General features: G+C 31.4%; 3 protein-coding genes across 8 annotated transcripts; 2 read left to right on the forward strand and 1 right to left on the reverse strand.

Annotated features, from left to right (window-relative positions):
- pAbp (poly(A) binding protein) lies at positions 1–3,754 on the forward strand. The gene is made up of 4 exons (XM_075728925.1): positions 1–473; positions 908–1,814; positions 1,889–2,896; positions 3,142–3,754. The coding sequence occupies exons 2-4, from the start codon at positions 992–994 to the stop codon at positions 3,333–3,335; spliced, it is 2,025 nt and encodes a 674-aa protein (XP_075585040.1). The 5' UTR covers positions 1–473; positions 908–991; the 3' UTR covers positions 3,336–3,754.
- A 202-nt stretch (positions 3,755–3,956) lies between these two features.
- Positions 3,957–6,625, forward strand: Mps1 (dual specificity protein kinase monopolar spindle 1). The gene is made up of 2 exons (XM_047058385.2): positions 3,957–6,293; positions 6,379–6,625. Exons 1-2 carry the CDS (start codon positions 4,134–4,136, stop codon positions 6,460–6,462), a joined length of 2,244 nt encoding a protein of 747 aa, XP_046914341.2. The 5' UTR covers positions 3,957–4,133; the 3' UTR covers positions 6,463–6,625.
- On the reverse strand, positions 6,575–21,769 carry LOC124495068 (uncharacterized). 6 transcript variants are annotated; one of them, XM_075728926.1, is made up of 10 exons: positions 21,085–21,769; positions 20,829–20,945; positions 20,075–20,725; positions 14,264–14,966; positions 13,923–14,038; positions 11,744–13,855; positions 8,714–11,680; positions 8,553–8,657; positions 8,097–8,482; positions 6,575–8,032 (listed from the first exon to the last, which is right to left on the reverse strand). In XM_075728926.1, the coding sequence occupies exons 4-10, from the start codon at positions 14,470–14,472 to the stop codon at positions 7,352–7,354; spliced, it is 6,576 nt and encodes a 2,191-aa protein (XP_075585041.1). In that variant the 5' UTR covers positions 14,473–14,966; positions 20,075–20,725; positions 20,829–20,945; positions 21,085–21,769; the 3' UTR covers positions 6,575–7,351. The 6 variants fall into 6 exon arrangements, with proteins under 6 accessions (XP_075585041.1, XP_075585043.1, XP_075585044.1 ...); XM_075728928.1 differs by having other exon boundaries at positions 20,829–21,019; XM_075728929.1 differs by having other exon boundaries at positions 20,260–20,725; positions 21,042–21,769.
- Positions 21,770–21,771: the final 2 nt, after the last annotated feature.

Raw genomic sequence — 21,771 nt, forward strand, 5'->3', positions numbered from 1 at the left:
AATGAGTGTGTATACGTGATCGCGTCATCATATTTTTTTCATCATTTTCTTGCTGGTAGTTATTGCCTTCAGGTTTCTTTATTTTTTTCCGTTTTTTTTCATCATCTCTTAAAGTAATACAAAAAAAAATTAAAAAAAAAATTAAAAAATCCAAAAAATCAATCAAAAAAAAACCATCTTATTAATTTCTGAAACACCAACCAAGTTCTTCAACTTTTGCGTTCGTCGTTTTATTTTACATAAAACACACAAACATCACTCACCACCCAAAACTAAAAAATGCTAGATTGAACAGTAAAAAAAAATTGAAAAAAAATCCCCCCAAAAAAATTAACCACAAAAAAAACAAAAAAAAATTGAAAAATTTTTAACAAAATTCTAAAAAAAACAACGAAAAAGCCCAAAAAAATCGTAAAACATAAAAAATTGCTTATTTGACTGATAAAATTTCTGATTTACGCAATCAAATTTGGGTAAGTAATTCTTTGATCTTTATTTTTTTTTCATTGAAAAAATTTCAGGCGCGTTTCAATTTTTGCATTTATTACGTCGTTAAATTTTACCACCACTTTTGTCATGTGATGATAAAATACCCATCTCGCACTTGAAACAGAAACAAAAAAAAAACTAGCGTGGCAGTCGGAAAATAGTAATAGTTTGTTAATTCAACACGCCACCACTGCACAGCGTTATAACGCGTTAATTCCAATACGTTCTTTATGAACATGACTTGACAATCACGTGGTTTAATTTAATTATATGATTTTTTTTGAAATCAAATTCAAATTGAATTTTTTTTTTGCCCTTTATAAATTTAATCCATCCTATCATCAGGTCAACATAATAATAATTTTATTTTTCTTTTGATTTTTTCTTTCGTTCGTTCGTTCATCATCGTCATCATCAGAATATAAAAAAAACTCATTTTTATAACAAAAAAATAGCAAAACATATAAAAATTAATTTTGAAAAAAAATTCGAAGCAACAAAAATGAACAATTCTACAACGACAACAGCCGCAGCCACTACAACAAATACAAACAGTTCTGGCAATCATTATCCGATTGCATCGTTGTATGTTGGCGATCTAGCTCCTGATGTTACCGAAGCTGTTTTGTTCGAGAAATTCTCCAGCGTTGGTCCTGTTCTTTCCATTCGTGTATGCCGCGATATTATCACTCGGCGGTCACTTGGCTATGCTTATGTTAATTATCAAAATTCATCGGATGCTGAAACCGCTATCGATACGTTGAATTTCGAACGATTGAATGGCCGACCTATTCGTATCATGTGGTCACAACGTGATCCATCTCTACGACGATCTGGTGTTGGCAACATTTTCATCAAGAATCTGGAAAAATCTGTCGATAACAAAGTTTTGTTCGATACTTTTTCATATTTTGGAAATATTTTGTCGTGCAAAATTTCTTATGATGATAAAAGCCAATCAAAAGGCTATGGTTTCGTACATTTTGATTCGGAAGATACAGCTCAAGCTGCCATTAGCGGTTTGAATGGAAAAGTTATCAATAACAAAAAGATTTATGTTGGCAAGTTTATTTCTCGTAAAGAACGTGAAAACAAATTGGGTACACCACGTCGATTCACCAACATTTATGTCAAAAATCTTAATGATGAATATGATACGGATGAAAAATTGAAAAAATTATTCGATCCTTTTGGCTCAATTACATCGGCTGTTGTCACTAAAGATGATGATGGTAAATCAAAAGGATTTGGTTTTGTTTGCTTTGCTACACCCGATCAGGCTGAACAAGCTGTAAATGCATTAAATGGAAAAGATATGGGCAATGGTAAGAGTCTGTCTTTGATTTTTTTCGGATACATGTTAAATAATAACCATTCAATCTTTTAATATTTTTTTTAGGCAAGCAAATGTATGTTGGTCGTGCACAGAAAAAAGCCGAACGTGAAGCTGAATTGAAACGTAAATTGGAATTATTGAAAATCGAACGAATCAATCGATCACAAGGTGTCAACTTGTATGTGAAAAACCTTGAAGATTCGATCAACGATGAACGATTGCAAAAAGAATTTAGTGCCTATGGTACCATCACATCGGCAAAAGTTATGACTGATGAAAAAGGACGATCCAAAGGTTTTGGTTTTGTTTGTTTTTCCACCCCAGAAGAAGCAACCAAAGCTGTTACAGAAATGAATAACCGAATCATAGAATCGAAACCATTGTATGTTGCATTGGCTCAACGTAAAGAAGATCGTGAAGCTCAGAAATTAAACACAATGCGTTTTGGCCCCACCAACGTCCGTTTACATCAACCGATGCCTCCACAAGCTGGCCATCCACATCATCCACTTGCTCCAGCACAGATGCCATTCGCCAATCCTGCTTCGTTGGCTGGATTTGCCGGTCTTCAAGGACAACCCGTTCAAGGACCACAATCTCAGCCTTACTTGTTGCCAATAGCACCGAGCACTCACATGCAACGTGGTTATTACCCATCGAATGGACCAGCTGCCATGCCACCAGGTGGTCAAGGTCCTCCAGGTGGTATTCGTATGGCTCGTTGGAATACAAATGCCGCCATTCCACGCGGTCAAATGTCATACAATCAACAAGGATTCCAAAGAAGTATGCCACCACGTGGACATCAAAATGCTCCTCGACCTGGAGTTATGCAAGGACCTGCTCCCAATCATCCTAGACCATTTGTAGGTCCAGTTACGGCAAACGGTTCTGTTAATGTTCGTGGTCAAGGTCGTGGACCACAAGCCGGCGGAATTCGAGGCCCAAACAAATCAATGGTAGCAACATCAGGTGGTCAGCCCTTGCCATCACATGGCGTACAACAAGCTCATCTTAATGCAATTCCGATTTTAGCTGAACAACCAGGCGAAGAACAAACTCAGTTACTTGGTAAGTATCAAAGTGTAAACATTCGAATATTTATCTGCAGAAATCATGTGTGATGATACCTATCCGGAAATTTGTCCAAGATGTGTTCATCTGGTCAGAGCTAGAAATAGCTGAACCCACTGATCGTTAAGGATGGCATTTCGATGGCGACAATCATGCTCCCTCGTCTGAAATTTTTCTTTTCATTAACTATTCCTAATGAATGAATACTGTAAACTAATACATTTTTTCTCTTTCTGAAACAGGTGAACGATTGTATCCATTGGTACATCAATTGCAGCCAGAGTTGGCATCCAAAATCACTGGCATGTTGCTCGAGATGGACATACAGGAAATTGTGCATATGCTTGAAAATCAAGAAATCCTTCGATCTAAAGTGGATGAAGCATTAGCCGTATTGCAAGCTCATCATGCCAAAGAAATGGTCAAAAAAGAATGAACCAAACAACAAAAAAACTACTCGCGTTCATCGGAAAACAGTCGAATATCCATAAAAAAATTATTTCAAACAAACAAAAAAAATTGAGAAACCAGCAAAAAAAAATTTCGTAACTTCCTTTATGATGATGATGATAAGCGAAAAAAAATCTATAACCTGCATACACACCACACACACGATACAAATACACACAGTAATCATAATTATTATTAATACAAAAACAAAAATCAACTAAACAAAATATTGAAAAAAAATTCAACAAAAAAATTGCAAAATTTTATAAAAAAAAAATTCTAAAAATATGAATATACCCCTCCCCATTACAAACCGTTCTTCCATCATAAAACATTTTCTTTGTGTGTGTGTGTACGATGATGATGATAATGAATAATGGAAACAACGGATTTAAACAATTTCAATTTATTTTTGTCTAAATGTTTTTGTTTATGATGATAATGATACACACATTGATTTAATATTTGTGTCCACAAATGCTAAAAAGATGTGTATCAAAAAAATGATAAATTAATAAAATGAAAATTCCGTTTATAAAAAAAGGATGGCAGCACTTTTGCACATTTGAACTTTGTTCAACTCATGTAGGTTGCATGTTTGCTCTTCGGTGTGTGTGTGTGTGCATGCATATTTTTCAACGGTTTTTTCATTAGCATTTTTGTATGCTTCATGGATAAAACATGATTACATGGGTTAAGAAAAATTTTCTTTTGTTTACTTTTTTTTGTGGTTATATAAGACATATATTTGACATTTGTCTTTCATCAATTACTGTCATTTGTCATGGCTAAAATTTCTTCCAATCAGAATGGTCGTTCAAATTATGTAGGATTTAAAGTTAAATTGCGACGATTACCAATGAAACAAAAAGATCATAATGTTGATGACAGCCATATCATCATCAAACAAGAATCATCCACAATGACAAAAGAACAAAATATGAAACCGATATTGTCTGAAATAAAAGATTCTTCGATTATATCTGATGCTGTTATTGTAAAAACCGAATCAACAACATCACAACATTCTTCAAAATATGAAACTGATCCAATTTTAAGTAATATTATAACTAAATTAAACATATCGGCCAAAGTAATGATTACGCCAAAACTTAATTATGGTCGTCGCCTTAATAGTTCATTACTAAAACCGTCATCAACAGCAGCTGATATTAGTGATAAATTCGAAAAAAACTCAATGTCCGATATTCAGCACATAAATCGGGTATTATTTGACCATGACAGTTTTCACCATGAATCTTCAGCCATCAACACTATTAGTATTAATCAAAATGATGAAATGGACTCAAATTTAATTTTCAATCGTTTCTATGATGGTGATATGAGTAACATGAGTAATAACTATTCAAAAAGTGATTATTATTATGAATATCAACGTTTAGAAACATTACGTCGGCAAGAATTACTAAAACAAAACGCCGATCTCGTTAGTTTGATAACTAAAGTAAATTTTAACAATTTATCATACATTGAAGAAGACGATGAAAACAATAACCAAACAAATGATCCATCGAATTCCGAACAATCTATAGATGTTAATTCAAATAATAAAATGATACGAACATTTTCAGCTGATGAATCGGTGGCTGAAATTGAACTAGATAATTTTGAACCAAAATTTATAAAAGATATTGATTTTGCAGTTTTAACACATCCTGATTCTCGCCAATTTCGTTGGAATTCAGATGAAAATAAAGATTTATCGACTGCTGGAAAAATGGTTCCGATAAAAAAGAAAACTGTGATATCAAAATCAACGTCACAAAAGAAAAAATCTTCTGCTAAGAAAATTCCTCTTCGAGCACCTGAAATGTCGAAAAAAGATCATTCTCGATTAGTGCCGTTGAATCTTGATTCAAAATTTGATTCTGTACAAAAAACAACAGATGCAATACCAAAACAATCTAAATCATTACCAGAATCGTTGAACGACATTGATTCTAAAAAATCAACAACAACAACGAATAACAATAAGGTGAAAGATTCAATCTCTTCATCATCGTTACAGAAATCCGTATCAGATTTTACCAAAATACACAAAATGGTTGAAAATCTTGGTTCAAAACATTTAAAGAGTACACAAAAAAATGGCGATACAACTGGTAAAAAATCCTCTGGTACTTCCAAAAACATTAATTCTTCAGCTAAGAAGATGAAGGAAATTTCTGTCAATAATAAAATCTATCTAGTCCTAAATCAGATTGGTACAGGTGGATCATCAAAAGTTTATCAGGTTTATGCACAGGATGATATGAAAACATTTGCATTGAAAGTAGTCGGTTTAAATGATGCCGATAAAACAGTGGTTGAAGGATTTTATAGTGAAATCAAACTGCTCAAAAGTTTACGTCATTGTCAACGTGTTGTACAAATGTATGATTATGAATTTCGTGGCAAAAGCAAAGAATTGCTTATTGTAATGGAAAAAGGTGATGCAGATCTATCGCAAGTGCTTAAATCACATTCTCAATTATCATCATCAAAACTATCGCCACATGTTATACGATTATATTGGCAAGAAATGCTTGGAGCTGTAAAAGAAATCCATGATGCACAAATTGTTCATTCTGATCTTAAACCAGTGAATTTTATACTGGTATCAGGCGCATTAAAATTAATCGATTTTGGTATTGCCAATAGAATACGATCGAATCAAACTAATGTTTATAAAGATTCCATTATTGGAACAGTCGATTATATGGCACCGGAATCATTTCTAAAACGTTCGGAAAATCAAAACAAAGTTAAATATAATCAAAAAGTAGATATATGGAGTCTTGGAATTATTCTATACAATCTTGTATATGGCCATACACCATTCTCTCAATATGGTTCGGATATGTTAAAAAAAGGTATGGCAATCGTTAATAGTGATATTGAATATGGACCAATCGATGATGATTTACTACTCAATGTTATTAAGGTATGTAATTCAAAACAAACAAACAAAAAAATTCTTAACAAAATTATTTTTTAAACAACATATTTATCCTATTTTTTGTCAACAGAAATGCCTACAAAAAGATCCGAAAAAACGTCCGACAGCCGACGAATTGCTAAAACATCCATATCTAACATCACATCATTATTAAAATCAACATTATTTGGATTCATTGCCAGCAACTAAATCTAAACGAAAAAACTATAAATAATATCTAATATATATATATATGATATTAATATCTTTTGTTAAAAACAAAGGAATAACACGAAATAACCAAATTTTAATAACAACAAAATAAAAGAAATCTCTGAGCTATGACTCAACAAGAATTGTGCTTAAATACATAAAATAATAATTCAATAAATATAATAATTCAATTCACAACATCTTTTTCGACTTTTTTAAAAATTGGATTTATGATTATTCACAAATGCGTTAGTACCAATTTTTTAAAATATTTTTTAATAATTCATCAAAAAAATAAAAATAATCTTTTCCATGATAAAAGAATATAAATTTTTTTCAATTTTTTTTTCGTTTTGTTTTTCACATATATTTTTCTTTGTTATATAATTTATAATTGCTTGAGAATTTGTATGCTTTTGAACACACTTTTTTTAAAAAATGATAAAAGTGAATTAAATAAATGGAAATGTGTGTGTGTGTGTGTGTGTGTGATTGCCAACAAAAAAACAAGCACGAGGATAATAATAACAAAGTATTTTTTTCGTAAAAAAAATGGAGAACAATTAAAGTATACATGTGTGTGTCTTACGTGTGTGCGTGTAAAAATTCAAACTTCAAAAAAATGATGATTTTAATCAATCAATAATCATATGATGATGATGATAGTAATGATGATGGTAGAAAATAAATATTAACTTTGTTTCTTTTCTTATTATTGTTCATTCAAATGAACAACAAAAATGTCACAGCTATATAGAGAATGTGGGGGTGTGGTTAGACATATTTCAAGATAACAGAAAAAAAAATACTTGGAAGAATAGAAAGAATAAATCTCATCATCATCATCAACATCAAATCAGATACATTTGACTTGTTGATGTTGTTGTCGTCACAGTCGGTGTTGTAATATTTTGTGTTGTTTGATTATGTTCATTGGCGGTATTCGATATAGATAAATTTTCTTTATCAACATCGTTCGATATCAATTCATCATCAGCATCATCATTGTCTATTTGTTGTCGATGGTGATGGTTATCGTTGTTCAAATTATTAGGATGGTCATCTAAATGATGATTATTTTCGTCATCAACAACAACATCACCATCATCAAGAACAACTACAAATTCTTCAGTAAAACCTAATGAATTAATCTCTAGATTAGTTGTTGTTGTAGTTGCAGCTGCAGTTGGTGTTGCGGTCATGATATTATTTGCAGCATTCATTATTTCGGATGAAATAAATGGATTTGATGATGAAGATGAGGATGATAATGGAACTGGTGATATGATTGGTGCTGAATGTCTAGATGAATTATGTTGACTTTTAGATTTCAACTGTGTAATATTATCGAATGTTTCCATATTGGATGAATCGTTTATGGTTTGAGATAAACTTGAAGTTAATTTTGGCTTTTGTGTTGTATTAAAACGAAAATTTTCCTCAGTAACAATATCATAATTATTATCATTACTTTCATTATCAATCAAATTCGAATCAAGATCATCATGAATGATTGGTTCAAGTCCAGTCTTCTGTTATTTTAATTTAAAAAACAGAGTTTAAAAAATGAAAAATCAATCAATATATAAATTTTACCTTGGTTTTATCGGACTTTTCATAATTATCACTAAGTGATCGTCGAATTCGAGTCAGCGAATGTGGCCTAGGAGCTGTTGGTGCTGACGCTGAAAGCCGTACGTTAGCCATCATCGGTGTAATTATCGATTCAACAATGGCTGATGATGAAGATGGACTAGCGCTAATATTATCGTTTGTTAATGTTGATGGTTGTCTGCTATTATTATCGAATAAAGTCTCCGGACATTCAACATTTGAATCGATATCATCTCCGGGTAATGGTAGAATAAAATTTGAATCGATATGTGATTTAACAAATGATTCAACCGAATTACGGACACGTTGTGATAATTCTTGTTTAGCCGGATCATTATCCTGTATAAGATGATAGCTCCATTCGGTTGCTGATGTTTGGTAACAACAACAAAGAGAAAACGATTAGAATTATCAATGCAAAGCAAAATTATAACAAACCTTTTCGAAACATGTCGGTTATGAGACGGATTAAAATTTCTTTGGAATCATCATGTTTAGCAACATCATACACTAATGACATTTCACGTATTTCACGTGCTAAATCTTAATAAAAAAACAGAGGCTTATATGAATTCATCGGAAACTTTAAATAAACTTACCCTCATAATTTCGAATACCAGAACGACGACGTTCTTGAATCATATTCTGTAGATTATCACTAATTTCCTGCAGATCATCGGTCTTATTACGATTTAACTGTCCGGATCGATTCTGTTCAGAACTAATTTTAACCTGAGAGAACGGTATAAAATCTATATTTGATGGATGTCTTTCATTTGCAGTGACCACTTGTACATTTCCATCCACCCGTGTAGGATATGGTGTCGAAGGTAAAGGAGGTGGTTGTGTAGAATCACTAGGTGGTTGTGGTAATGGTCTATTAGCGAATGATGCTGCTGATGGTGGAGGAATTGGTGGTGGTGGTGATGATGATGAATGTTGACTATCGATTGGAGGCTTAGGCAATGGTCGATTTTGAATCGGCGGTGGTAATGGAGGTGGTTGTTGTTGTTGTTGATGCTGATGTTGATGATGATAATGGGGATGATTGTTTGCTATCAAATCATTTGTAGTAGTTGATTTAAGATCCATCATGGTCATTGATCGTGATGATGTGAATGATCTTTGTGTTTGTAATTGATGAGGTATCGAACGATTTGTACGATATTTATTAATAGCTTCAGTTATGATTTCTTTCCATTTTTTACGTTCACTAGTTGTTTGTGCGGCAAATTCATAGATAATATCTTGATTTTTAGACACTAAAAAGAATGCCGATTGATCGGTAGCTACATCACGCATCAATAAATCATCCATTTTAACGTGTGGACGATGTTCGTGTTTAGTTGTCGGATTAATGTGTGTCCGAAGTACATAACGATCATTTGATTCACGTGTCAATACGAGAATGATCTGATCAGTAAGTACGAGTAAAACATCGACTAGTTTTTGCTTGGTAATTCGCCAAATAAGTGGACCTTCATGCAATAATTCATGTTGTTCAAGATTAACTTGAAACGATGAATTGGAAAAATCTGTTTTACGTATCAATTCGACAAGTCTGGCACGTAATTCAGCTTTTTTCGTTTCTTCATTTATTCGTTCATTCGAACGACGTATACTGATCATCACTTGTTCCAAATATCGATGGCCAGGTGAATCTTTGAGCGTCGATTTCAGCAATCGTTCAAACAATAATGGATAACGAAGGGGACGTTGAAAAACACGACTCAACAGATCATCCAGACCTAAACGAGCCAATGGATTATCCGGTATCGAACGTGTACGACATTCAGAATCGACCCATTGACGTAAACGAGAATCTTTTTTCCGTTGATTCCATAGTTCAGTTCCATTTCGAATTTTACGATTCACACAGAATTTACTTGCTTCCTGTTCAAGCTGTGTGCCAAGTTCACCACAGAATATTTCATGTAACGTTTCTTCCAAATAATACGAATCCAAACTCATCGATTGCATATGTAGTTTGTGTGCATGATTCATTTTGACGAAAATTTTCTTATGTATGAGACGTAATTCTTTAATGTTACCGAAAATAATATCAATTTGTTCGGAACTGAATAATTTTTCTTTTTTCAACGGTTTTTGATAGATTTTTCGTATATGTCGTAACACTTCATAATGTTCCTCTTCTGTTTGAATGATTTCCATCTGAATTTGTCGACGTTTTTCCGTTTGTGAATCAGGTCTAGGGGGTAATGGAGGTGGCACTAATGATGACGGTGGCGGTGGTGGTGGTGGAGGTGGCTGTGGAATTGTTTTTTCAACATCAGTTTCATTCAATATGGTTGTAGCTGGTGTTTCACTTTCATTCAATTGTTGATCATCGATATCATCTTCTGAGCTACCATCCATTTGAATAGCCGAATCGTTTGTATTTCTATGTCGAGTACGTCGCGGTGAAGAAGTAGATGTTAGATTTGTAGATGAAGATTTTTGACTTTCAGTATTTGAGAAAATTGGTACACCATTACCACCATTACTACTACTACCAGGAATGGGATTCCGTGATTTCATTGAATGCGATGTGACTGACATTAATGATGAATCCGATGCAGTCATATGTTTGGCTCTTTGACCGGTAATTGGTCGAAATTGAACAGAATCATGTGCACCAACAGAAGCAGAATTCATTAATGCACCACTTGATCTAGCACTAGTCAATTGAGGTAATGTTCCACTTGTTGCAGCAACTACGGTTTCTACACCACCGATCATCATATTCTGGCCATTGTTAGCCATCGTTGAAATCATCTGCCGTGAAGTTAATGCCGGATCGGATCGTTTTCGTGGTGATCCAACTGATGTACAAGATTTTTTCTTTTTTCTTTGAACAAACGAACCGGAACGATTCACTAGATTTGGTGTTGCCGATGTGGATGCTATAATATTTGAACATTCTTGATTTCTGTTTGTCAACATTGAACCATCATCTTCGACAGTGTTTTTATTGTTGTTGTTGTTATTGTTGTTTGGTGTTGTCAAGTTTGTGGTAGATAGAATAAAATCATCTAAATCAGAACTAGAAATTTCCGAAGATATCGATGATGTGGATGATGATGATGAACACGATGATTGTGTTCGAGCTAATGAAGTAAAAATATTAAAATCACTAGGATGATTACGTCGACGTTTTCCAACGGCAAATTTTTCAAATACAGATTTCTTTTCCGATTTTGCACGTCGATTATTCTTATTATTAATACTACCAGATTGTGATTGCTGTGATGATGTTGAATTCTGATGTTGATGATGAGTATCATTATTACAAATATTGTTGGCAGCGGCAATTTTTCTACACCATTGATGTGTATACATTAAACATTTTGTACATTTCCATGTATATGGATCACCCCACATAGGTAACATACAGCTAGTACAGTAGATTATATGATTCATTTCAACTATCGATACGAATGAATGTGATCGATCTTCGATTGTAAATCCACTGTTGGCTAATAAATTTGATGATGATACTATGCTTCCAACGCCACCGCCACCACTACCAGTGATACCGGATCCAACATTGGAATGTGAATGTAAATCTGTATTTTTATTAAATTTACCATTGGTTAATGATGCAAGTAATGATGAATCAAATGAATTACCTAATGAATGGGAACCAGATGATGATGTAAATGATTTCGATCCAATCGGTATCATTGAATTACGTTTATGACCAGATTTTGATGAACGAGATGATTCAGATGATAATTTAAGCAATGGATTCAAAGTTGGTACTTGAGCCAGATTATTACTTGTATTTGTATTAGTCGAATTGTTGCTGTTTATAGGTAATGCAGAAGATATCGATGATGAAAACGATGACGATGATGATGATCCAGGACCTGAACATTCAAGTAGTAAACAATGTTTAGATGTTGTCATGTGGAATATATAACGACCAATAGCTAATAATGAACTAATCAATGCCATTGTTGATTCAGATTGATGAGATTTTACTAATGCAACAAATGAATCCAATATTGGATCAATATCACGAAGATCAATTTTCATATTTGAATTTGTTGCTATTGTTGGTGTACTAGGCTGTTGTTGTGGTGTCATACAAATATGTGTATGTGTTGTGAACAACATTTCAATAATAGCCTGTAGATCATGTTTAGGATTCGAATTCATCATCTGTGATGATGATGATGTTGCCATCATAAATTCTTCCCATTGTTTTCGTAATGTTTCATAGATGGCCATTAAAAATGGATCAAATGGGCTAGCGATAACATCTGTTGCTGATGGATTTGCCGATATTAATGCCGTTAGATTACGATCAAATTGTTCCAGAAAATCTGGTTGAAATTCTTGTATAAATAATGGTGATTCTTTTGTAACAAATGTGGCTATAATTTGATAGGCCCATCGTTGTATCACTTGAAATTTATTTACAGCTGGAATGGCCGTTGATGTAACAATTCTTGGAAATACATTTCTCGCCATAACATAGAATAATAATTCATTTGGTGGTTGCATTTTATGCTGAATCAAATACCGACTCATACGCAATGAATCTAGATGTATATTATACCATGATTTTGGATTTAATATCGATCCACCACCACCACCACTTGATGATTCAATTGGTGTTTCAAATATTGGCATAATTTTCGAATCACGTTTTGTCTTATCTCTACTATTATTACCCGGTCGTAATGAAACCGAAGGATTTGATACGGATTTAGCAATGCCTATTGTTGATGATTTAGCAGTTGAGGATGTTAAATCAGCAGATTGTTGTCGAGCAACATCACGATCGATATCAAAATCTTCAATATATTCATATGGATAGATACCGGAATTTTCTGCATCATTATCCACATCTTCATCCATTGGCATTATACGTGGTGATTTAGAATTCGAACCAATTATTGATTGATCAGATGAATTTGTACGTTGATGGTGATGATGATGATGAGTGATGATGGATGGTGAGGAAAAATCCTGAACAGATGGGGATGTAGAATTTTCAAAGCTATGTTGTCTACTATGATTATTACTACTGCTGTTGTTGTTCATATATGCGGTTATATTTGATTGATGCATCTCTAATTTAGATGTCATTTCATTGATACGTTTCTGGCAGCTATCCAATTCTGTCTGTTTTGCACACATTAATTTCAATCCTTCCAAATGTCTATGTTCTTTATTTATCATCTCTTTCAATGTACGAATTTGATTTTCATGATATTGTTGTTGTGTTGATTCTGGTACCGGTTGTGGTCCTGTTATCTGTATTGGATTATTACTAGTCAATATAACCATATTCATTGGATACATTGATGAATAATTGGAAGATGTGGAAACCGTTGCAAATGGTGATGAAGACGAAGTCATTGATACGGAATTTGTGCCATGACTTTGAATATTATTATTATTATTATTATTGGCTGGTGGTATTGGTGAATTAGCTGGTGATAAATGACGTAAAGTAAGATCCGATGATGATGAAGTTAATGTGGTGGTGTTGGTGGTTCCATTATTATTATTGTTGTTGTTATTGGTATTATTCAAGGATTGATTGGAATTTGGCGATACTGTTGCCGCAGTAGTATTTGTTGTTGTTGTATGTAATGTTAAACCAACGAATGCACCACATGATTGTATCATACGTACAACTTCAGCATGTCCCATTCTTGTTACTAATGTACCGTTAACTTTGACAATTTGATCACCTGATCGTACACCGGCTTTATAGGCAGCTCCTTCTATACATACCATTAAGTATAATTCATTAAATATGGTAAAAAATATTGCAACAAAATAAAACCAAACCTTCATTAACGTGTTGAATAAAAACAGGATTATCGCCAGATATACGCATACCATAACCACGAGAATCTTTGTGTATGATCACAGTTCGTTTTGTAATGCCTTGATGTTCGTTATTACTGATAATTGGTTAAAAAAAATGAAAGAAGAAAATTTTTTTTGAATAATTCAATGATGATCACAAAAAAGAAGAGGACAAACACACACACATACACATTTATAAAGACAAATTTGGAAAATGAAAAATAAAAAACGAAAGAAAAACGTTTTTGGAATAACAAAAAATGATGATTATCACAAACATACAGACACATTTACAATAATCATTATTTTATATAACTTACTCCATATTGGGATATGATTGTTGTTGTTGTTGTTGATAATGATTATTATTTATGAATATTTGTGATTCGATCAACGACGACGACGACGACAAAGACGATGATAATAATGTTGATGATGATGATAAGGTAGACGATGTTGTAAAATTTGTTTTCTCTTTATTATCGTTGTTATTTTCAATAAAACGTTGTTGATGATCTGTGGCAATCATTTCAATTAATGAAAATTATAATCGAATTTAATTTGATCTTTTATCGTCAGTGTGTGTGTGTGTGTGTATGTGGAATTTTATAATTGTCGCATTTTTTTTCCTTTGTTCAAAATGATGATCTTGGCCTTTTTTTATCGATATTTGATCATCATTTTATTATTATTATTATCATCTAAGTGTTGGCAATTTAATGGATCTCAGAATTTGAAAAAAAACGATAACGATGAATGATTTGAAAGACTTTTGTTGTTTGTGTTGTATGATGATGGATTTTGATCTTGAGTTTGTTTGCCGGTTTGCTTTATTGTGTGTCACAAACAAATTGACATTTTGATGATTGATTTTTTTTCTCCTTTTTGGTTATTATTTCGATTCAATCAGCTACGCGATTATAATGAAACCAGACTGAGAAAGTGAAAATCCTTCTTTATTGGCTTCTAAGGGATATCAAAACGTAGTTTATTTATCAGCATTACGAAATCGAACCAAAGAATCTAAATAACAAAAAGAAAAAAAAACAATTAAGAAATTCCAAATCAATCTATAGAAGGAAAAAAAATTTCAATCAAAAAAACAAACAAACATTGATGATGATCGTGTGATCACTTCATCATCCGATAGGTTAAGAGCCCAATTATAAAATACGCAGCAATAAAAAAAAAATAATGTGCGTGTGTGTGTGTGTTTTGATCGATCAATGAGAACAACACCCAAAAAAAATCGATCGATTGATTTTTAATTTTTTTTTTTTTTTTTGAGAAGCTCAACAAAAAGAGATAATGATTTTTTTTTTGTTTTGTTTTGTTTGTTTTTTAATCAATTCAATTGGTGACAAAACAACTACTGATTTTTTTTATTTTTTTTTTCATTATCAATCACCATTATTATCATTCATTCATTTATTGCTTAATTATGAAAAATTATCACACACACACACACACACACAACGCCCATGGAGTAGAGTTTTTTTAAGAGTTAAAAAAAAGTGCACTTTTTAAGGTATAAATGAAAAAAAAGAAAAACATTTTATCAGATGATGATCAATGGTTAACAACTTAGCCTGTGTAAATTGAGTTTTTTTTTCTAATACTCATTTGTCAATCAAATTTTCAATGTCAAATAACCAAGAAAAAAACCCATCTCATCATTTTTGACCATACAACCAATATATCATCATGGTAAACTAAACATTTATATCATCACCAAAGAAAGAAGAAAATCACTGGTGCCATTATCAATCGAAATCTATGAAATACAGAAAAAAAACACCAACAATCATCAATGATCATTATCATCATCATCATCATGATCGACATCATTTACACACAAACATACGCCAATCATCACCATTAATAACGTGACATGAAGGCATTTTCCTGTTCTCTCTTTCTTTATCCACCATCATCATCATAATCATCATTGTTATTCTCAACTCCATTATCATCAATGAAATAAATAGAAAGATTCGAATGTTGAAAAAAAAACCAGGACAACACCACAGAAAACACACACACACACACACACATACACAGAACCATTATCATTAGATTTTCATCATTATCTTTTTTACTTTATCTATTTTTTTTTTTTGGTCATTGAGAAATCAAAAAAAAAAAAAAATAATTCCAAGAAAAAAAACTCAACCCCAAAATGGACTATAATAGATCAATGAGTACATATAGTTTTTTTTTTGTTCATTTGAACTAAATACATAACTCGAATGTATCACACACACACACACACACACCGGTGTTGGCGTGTGGGTATCATATATTTTGAATCATCATCATCATCATTTTTGTTTTTTTATTAATGGCTGTTAATTTCTTCTTGTCATTATTGACCAAAAATTTAAACAATTACAACAACATATGCAAATGACTTGATTAGTGGTGTAAAATAACATGCAAATGTTATAATTATAATTATTTTTTTTTAAATTTTCAAACACACCACACACACTTAAGGTCTTCATTTTCAATTAACAAATGGCAACAAAACAAAACCAATTTTCCAAGAAACTTGATTTCAATTTACATACACAACATAGATACAAAAAAAACAATAATTATTAACAAATAATAATGGTAAGGTTATCAATCAGGTAATCTTTACCTGTTATTTTTTTTAAAAAAAAGAGACAGAGAAAGAATAAACAAACGATAATAATACAATGATGATGATGATGATGATGTGGATGACATTTCAAGGACTTTGTTTTTTTTTGTTTTACTTTTTCAAATAAATTAATGATTATATCATATGGTTACATAATTATAACAACGAGAAAAAAAAACAAAACCGGTAAAAATGACTTGAAACCCGAACAACAACAAAATAGATAACAAATACAAACAAACAACACAATATCGCTATTGTTTCGGTAATGATTAAAACGAATGGAATTTCAAAGCATTTTCTTCTCTTTTTTTTTGTTGCTGTACCCTCTCTCCTTTTTTTTTCTCTCTCTTTCCATTAGTTACATTTCATTTGCTACATAGTATACCATTTATTATTATTCAGTGAATCAAGATAACAAACAAACAACAAAAAAAATAAATAAATGGCGCCATTATGCTTGATCGAATTTACCAAAAAAAAAAAAAAAAAAAAACGCTCAAAGCAATATAATAAAACAGACAGAACAGGACAAGACAGGTGACTCATCCATCCATTATCATCATCATTGACGTTAAGATATAACAACAACAACAACAAGGTTAAAGAGATTGAATGGATTGATGAAGCCATCGCAGGAAAAACATCCAATATAAAGGTGTGAAAAATAATAATTTTTAAAAGTAAATATTGAAAATGAAATTTTTGAATTTTTTTTTCTCATTCATTCATTCAGTTCATCGAGTTCATCAAACAACTGTAAAATGATGATCATCATCATCATTATATTTAAATGATAAATTGATTGACGTAAATTGAATGACGACAAATCGAATTGGGTATTTTTTGACCGGATCAATATTACAATCAATTTCATGACATTTTCATCCATTCAAACAAAATCTGTGCTGTGTCCAGTATAGTAGGCAAAAAAAAATAACATTGAAAATGGTGTTCCAAAAGGACAAAAAAAAATTTTTGATTCAAAAATTTTAAAAAGTAAATATTACATACATGATGGAATGATTGAAAAAGTTCAAATGTTTCAAGGAAAGGAAAAAACCAATTGAAACACAGACATACACACATTTGGTATTAATCTGAATAATAAATTATATGTAAATCTTGATCATCATCATCATCTTGTTCAGCTTGTCATCATCATCATGATGATGAAGAACAAGATCAAGATTTATTCATAAAACATTATGGATCTTCAATGATAATAATTTAATAGTGAGTTAGTGAGAAAGAGAGAAAATATGATAAAAATCAACATTAAAAACATGAAAAGTGACCAAAAAAAAAAAACAAAACAAAACAAAACAAATCTGAATATTTAAAAAAACCTACGCATTAAATACGTGCACCATCATCATTATAAATGCCAAAATGGAAACAGCAAAAAAAAATATTTAAAAAAAATGACTATGGATTGCAATCACACAATCAAACACACACACACGTATTATATCCAGGTAGTATGACCCATATGATGATAATGGAATGAAAAATAAGCCACAAAAGTTCGTGCACATACACATGTAATGAAAACTGAACTAAATACAAATCAAGATCAAGCTGATTGTTATTTGGTGGTGAAAATTGAAAATCTGAAATTTTTTCATCATGAATAAAATCAAAAAATTCCTATACATCAACAAACAAACAAAATCAATCAATCAATCGATCGATTTTTTTTTTCATTTTGTCACAAAAAAAATGTAATTAAAATTTAATCTAATTCACGAATGAAAAGAAAAATGTCAACAAAAAAAAAACATGTGTGAACGAAAACAAAACAAACAGAACCTGTTCCAAAAATTGTTCCTGGAATAACAAAAATAAACGGCTTGAAATTAAGTTGTCTTCATGGGTTTTTTTCAATCCATCTGACACACATATAAAATCGGTTATTGCATCAAATTATCATCATCATCATCATCATCGATGAGAAAAAAAGAAGAAAGAGAGAGAGAGAGAGAGAACAGAAATCTAATTGTGTCAATCAATCTAATGGTGGTGGTGTTGTTGTTGTTGTTAACCACAACAGAAAAGCATAGAAAATCTAATAATCTAAATTCTTAATCAAACAAAACAAAATAGTAGTTAGCAACAACGATTTTGGTTATAATTTTTATATAGATGATGATTATTGTCATGGAAACACTGAAATTGCTGTTGTTAATAATTTTTTCATCAATTTCACACATTGGAATGCATGTGTGTGCGTGATTCATTAAAAAAAAGAAATCAATGAAACTGATTCACATGATTGAGAAATTCAATGACATTCTTTCACATTTTGTTTGTTTGTGAAAATTATTCTCTCCCCCCCCCACAAAAAAAATAAAATTCTCACATCTAACCAAAATCGTATCCTAATCATAATGAGCCACTAATTCTACAAATAACCCGGAATCGAAAAATCTAAAACATATGGTTTTTGCGAAATGAATGAACAAATTCTTTGCTGCCATCAAAGCACCAGATGATTATTATTATTATGAGATCAAACAAAAAGATTTATAGAATTCAAATAATCATGAGGCAACACACAAAAATTGGAATCTGAAAACAAAAAACTTTTTGCATTGAATTTAAATTTAAATTACCACCAACAGTGATTATTTTATAATAGTTTACGGTTTATTAGAATGATGATGATTTCATCATCAATTGATGAAAAAACACTTAAGAATCAAAAGCGTCAAAAAAAAAAAACAAAAAAAAACATTCGAAAAGTAAATTCTTAAAATCAAATCATCAAATTCCAAACGAAAATGTAAATTTATTTTTAAATATATAGAAAGAAAATGAGAAAAATGAATGTAAAAATGTTATTTTTGTGGCTGCATAACTCATCCAATTCATTCATTCATTTGGGTAATGAAAAAAAAAATTCTTGCCCTTGCTCTTGAACAGATTTAGATTTAGAGCTTCTTTATACACACATGGCTAAAATGTTGGATTTTCAGTTTTGTCGGAATATCACATCACCATCATCATAATAATTATTATCACGGTCATGACAACTGATCCGATCATCATAATCATCATCATGATGAAATTTTCAAATAATAACAACAACAACAACAACGATTGACGATTAATGATTATAAACTATGGTTTACAAAGAATGAATTTTTTTTTCTTCACTTCACTTCATCATAATCTGGCAACCATTCAAAATCGACAATAAACATACAACAACAACAACCACAACAGCAAAAAAAAAGAATTTTTTTTCCCCATCATTCAAAACGCCACTGACATTGACAATTGGAAACAAGAAAATATTTCTAGGGAAAAATGAAAATGAAAACAAGAAAAAAATTTAGCCATGCCGTTGTCGAGATACACACACACAAAGATTGATTGATAGATAGATAGATAGATGGATTCTGTCAAAAAAAAAAAATGCCGATTATGGGTGTTGTTTTTGGTCAACAATTTTATCACGTGATCTCAAATTGATACATACCTTTTTTTTGAAACAAAAATATTGAAAATACTCTGGGATGTATAGATTGATTGGTTGATGTGATCAATTGATGAATCATCATCGATGGAGGAAAACGAAAAAAAAATTGTGTATTTAGACAAATCGCAAATACCACTGGCAGCCTAAATGAAAAAATGGAATGAATGCAAAAAAAAACAAACTACCGATGCTGATGTTGTTGTTGATGGTAATGATGATGATGATGATGATCAGCAGTCAATTCGGTTTCGAAGACAAAACGGATGGAATAGTTCCGTTTATGATGAATTTTTTTTCTGTTTTTGCTGTCAATATCTTGTTTTTGTTTTGTCGCTTGATTATAATGATGATTATTATTATTATGGTTTTTATATTATAATATATATGAAAAAAAGGGAAGACGACAAAATTTTTCAAATCTACACCATACACAATTACAAATGGCCATCGACATTTGAATATTTGATGATGATTCAAACAGCAACAATATTAGCAGAAGCAGCAGCAACAAAAAGTTGAAAGTTTTCCTTGTTGTCGTTTTCCCCTTTTCGTTCTGAGATTTGAGGTCACACACACAGACACACACAAATTGATGAAAATGATAAATCACATACGAATATCAAAAATAAAAAAAAATTCTGGAAGTCAAATCTGTAATGATAATAAAAGAAAAATATTAAACTGTTACTTCTAAAAATTCCATGAACAGCAAATCGAAATAGAAATTGAAACAACAACAACAAAAAAAACTTACCAATTTAATTAATTGAAAAGATAAATGAAGATCATATCAAGAGAAAAAAATCAGACCAAAAAATTTTTGATAAATAAAACCAGGATTACGATATATTGATTTAAGTATTTTTGATATCTTTGTGGTTTGTAAGCATATCCGTGATATATATGGTAATAATGGAAAAGAAAATTATTAAATTTCAATATAATCTAGGTATAATCAATAATATACATTAGAAGACAAAAGCCAGTGTTTTTTTTAGATATAAAAATACCTGTATTATCAATTTATTATTGATGGATAGATAAGGCATTTATGCAGATGAAATCATCAATTGTTCATTTGTTGGTTAAATAAGGCCATAAAAATTTTGGAATCACTTTTATTTCAATGAATTTTTTCACATATACACACACACACATCATCATCATCACCATTGAAACTTAACATATACAAAACACACAAAAAGGGTAACAGGTGTGTACATGTGTGAGTGTGTTGAACACACACACACACCCACTTAAAAATGAATACAATATCCCTTGATTAAATGATGATGATGATGATGTTGTTTTAATTATTTGGTAAAGATAAATATTTTACATAAAAAAACATTTGTAATGAGCAACACACAGAATTACAAAACATTAAAATGGAATTCAATGGATGACGACTACTACGATGATGATGATGATGATTATAATTATAATTGAGTCCACCTATATCACGACGACTACGAAGCAACAACAACAACAAAAAAGCAAGCCCAATCCATATAGCATAAATCAAGTAGATAGAAACATCATTTAATGATTGTTGTTTGTTGTTGTTGTCGATGCCTCTCCATATATATTATTATATTATGCATACAGATACACTTGTGATTTAGAATACACACAACATATTAGCAGCAGGCGCAGCAAGGTATAGCGAAAAAAAACCCATTCATTTCATTTCAAAC

The sequence above is a fragment of the Dermatophagoides farinae genome, chromosome 3 (genome assembly GCF_024713945.1).
Source record: "Dermatophagoides farinae isolate YC_2012a chromosome 3, ASM2471394v1, whole genome shotgun sequence".
Lineage (NCBI taxonomy): Eukaryota > Metazoa > Arthropoda > Arachnida > Sarcoptiformes > Pyroglyphidae > Dermatophagoides > Dermatophagoides farinae.

Excerpts from the sequence above, each read along its gene's own strand:
- pAbp (XM_075728925.1), top strand. The coding sequence starts at position 992 with ATGAACAATTCTACAACGACAACAGCCGCAGCCACTACAACAAATACA. Across the intron at positions 1,815-1,888 it reads TGGAAAAGATATGGGCAATG|GCAAGCAAATGTATGTTGGT; the intron begins GTAAGAGTCTGT and ends TATTTTTTTTAG. Across the intron at positions 2,897-3,141 it reads AGAACAAACTCAGTTACTTG|GTGAACGATTGTATCCATTG; the intron begins GTAAGTATCAAA and ends TTTCTGAAACAG.
- Mps1 (XM_047058385.2), top strand. The coding sequence starts at position 4,134 with ATGGCTAAAATTTCTTCCAATCAGAATGGTCGTTCAAATTATGTAGGA. Across the intron at positions 6,294-6,378 it reads TACTACTCAATGTTATTAAG|AAATGCCTACAAAAAGATCC; the intron begins GTATGTAATTCA and ends TTTTGTCAACAG.
- LOC124495068 (XM_075728926.1), bottom strand. The coding sequence starts at position 14,472 with ATGATTGCCACAGATCATCAACAACGTTTTATTGAAAATAACAACGAT. Across the intron at positions 14,039-14,263 it reads CAATCATATCCCAATATGGA|TAATAACGAACATCAAGGCA; the intron begins GTAAGTTATATA and ends ACCAATTATCAG. Across the intron at positions 8,483-8,552 it reads AACCGACATGTTTCGAAAAG|CAACCGAATGGAGCTATCAT; the intron begins GTTTGTTATAAT and ends ACCAAACATCAG.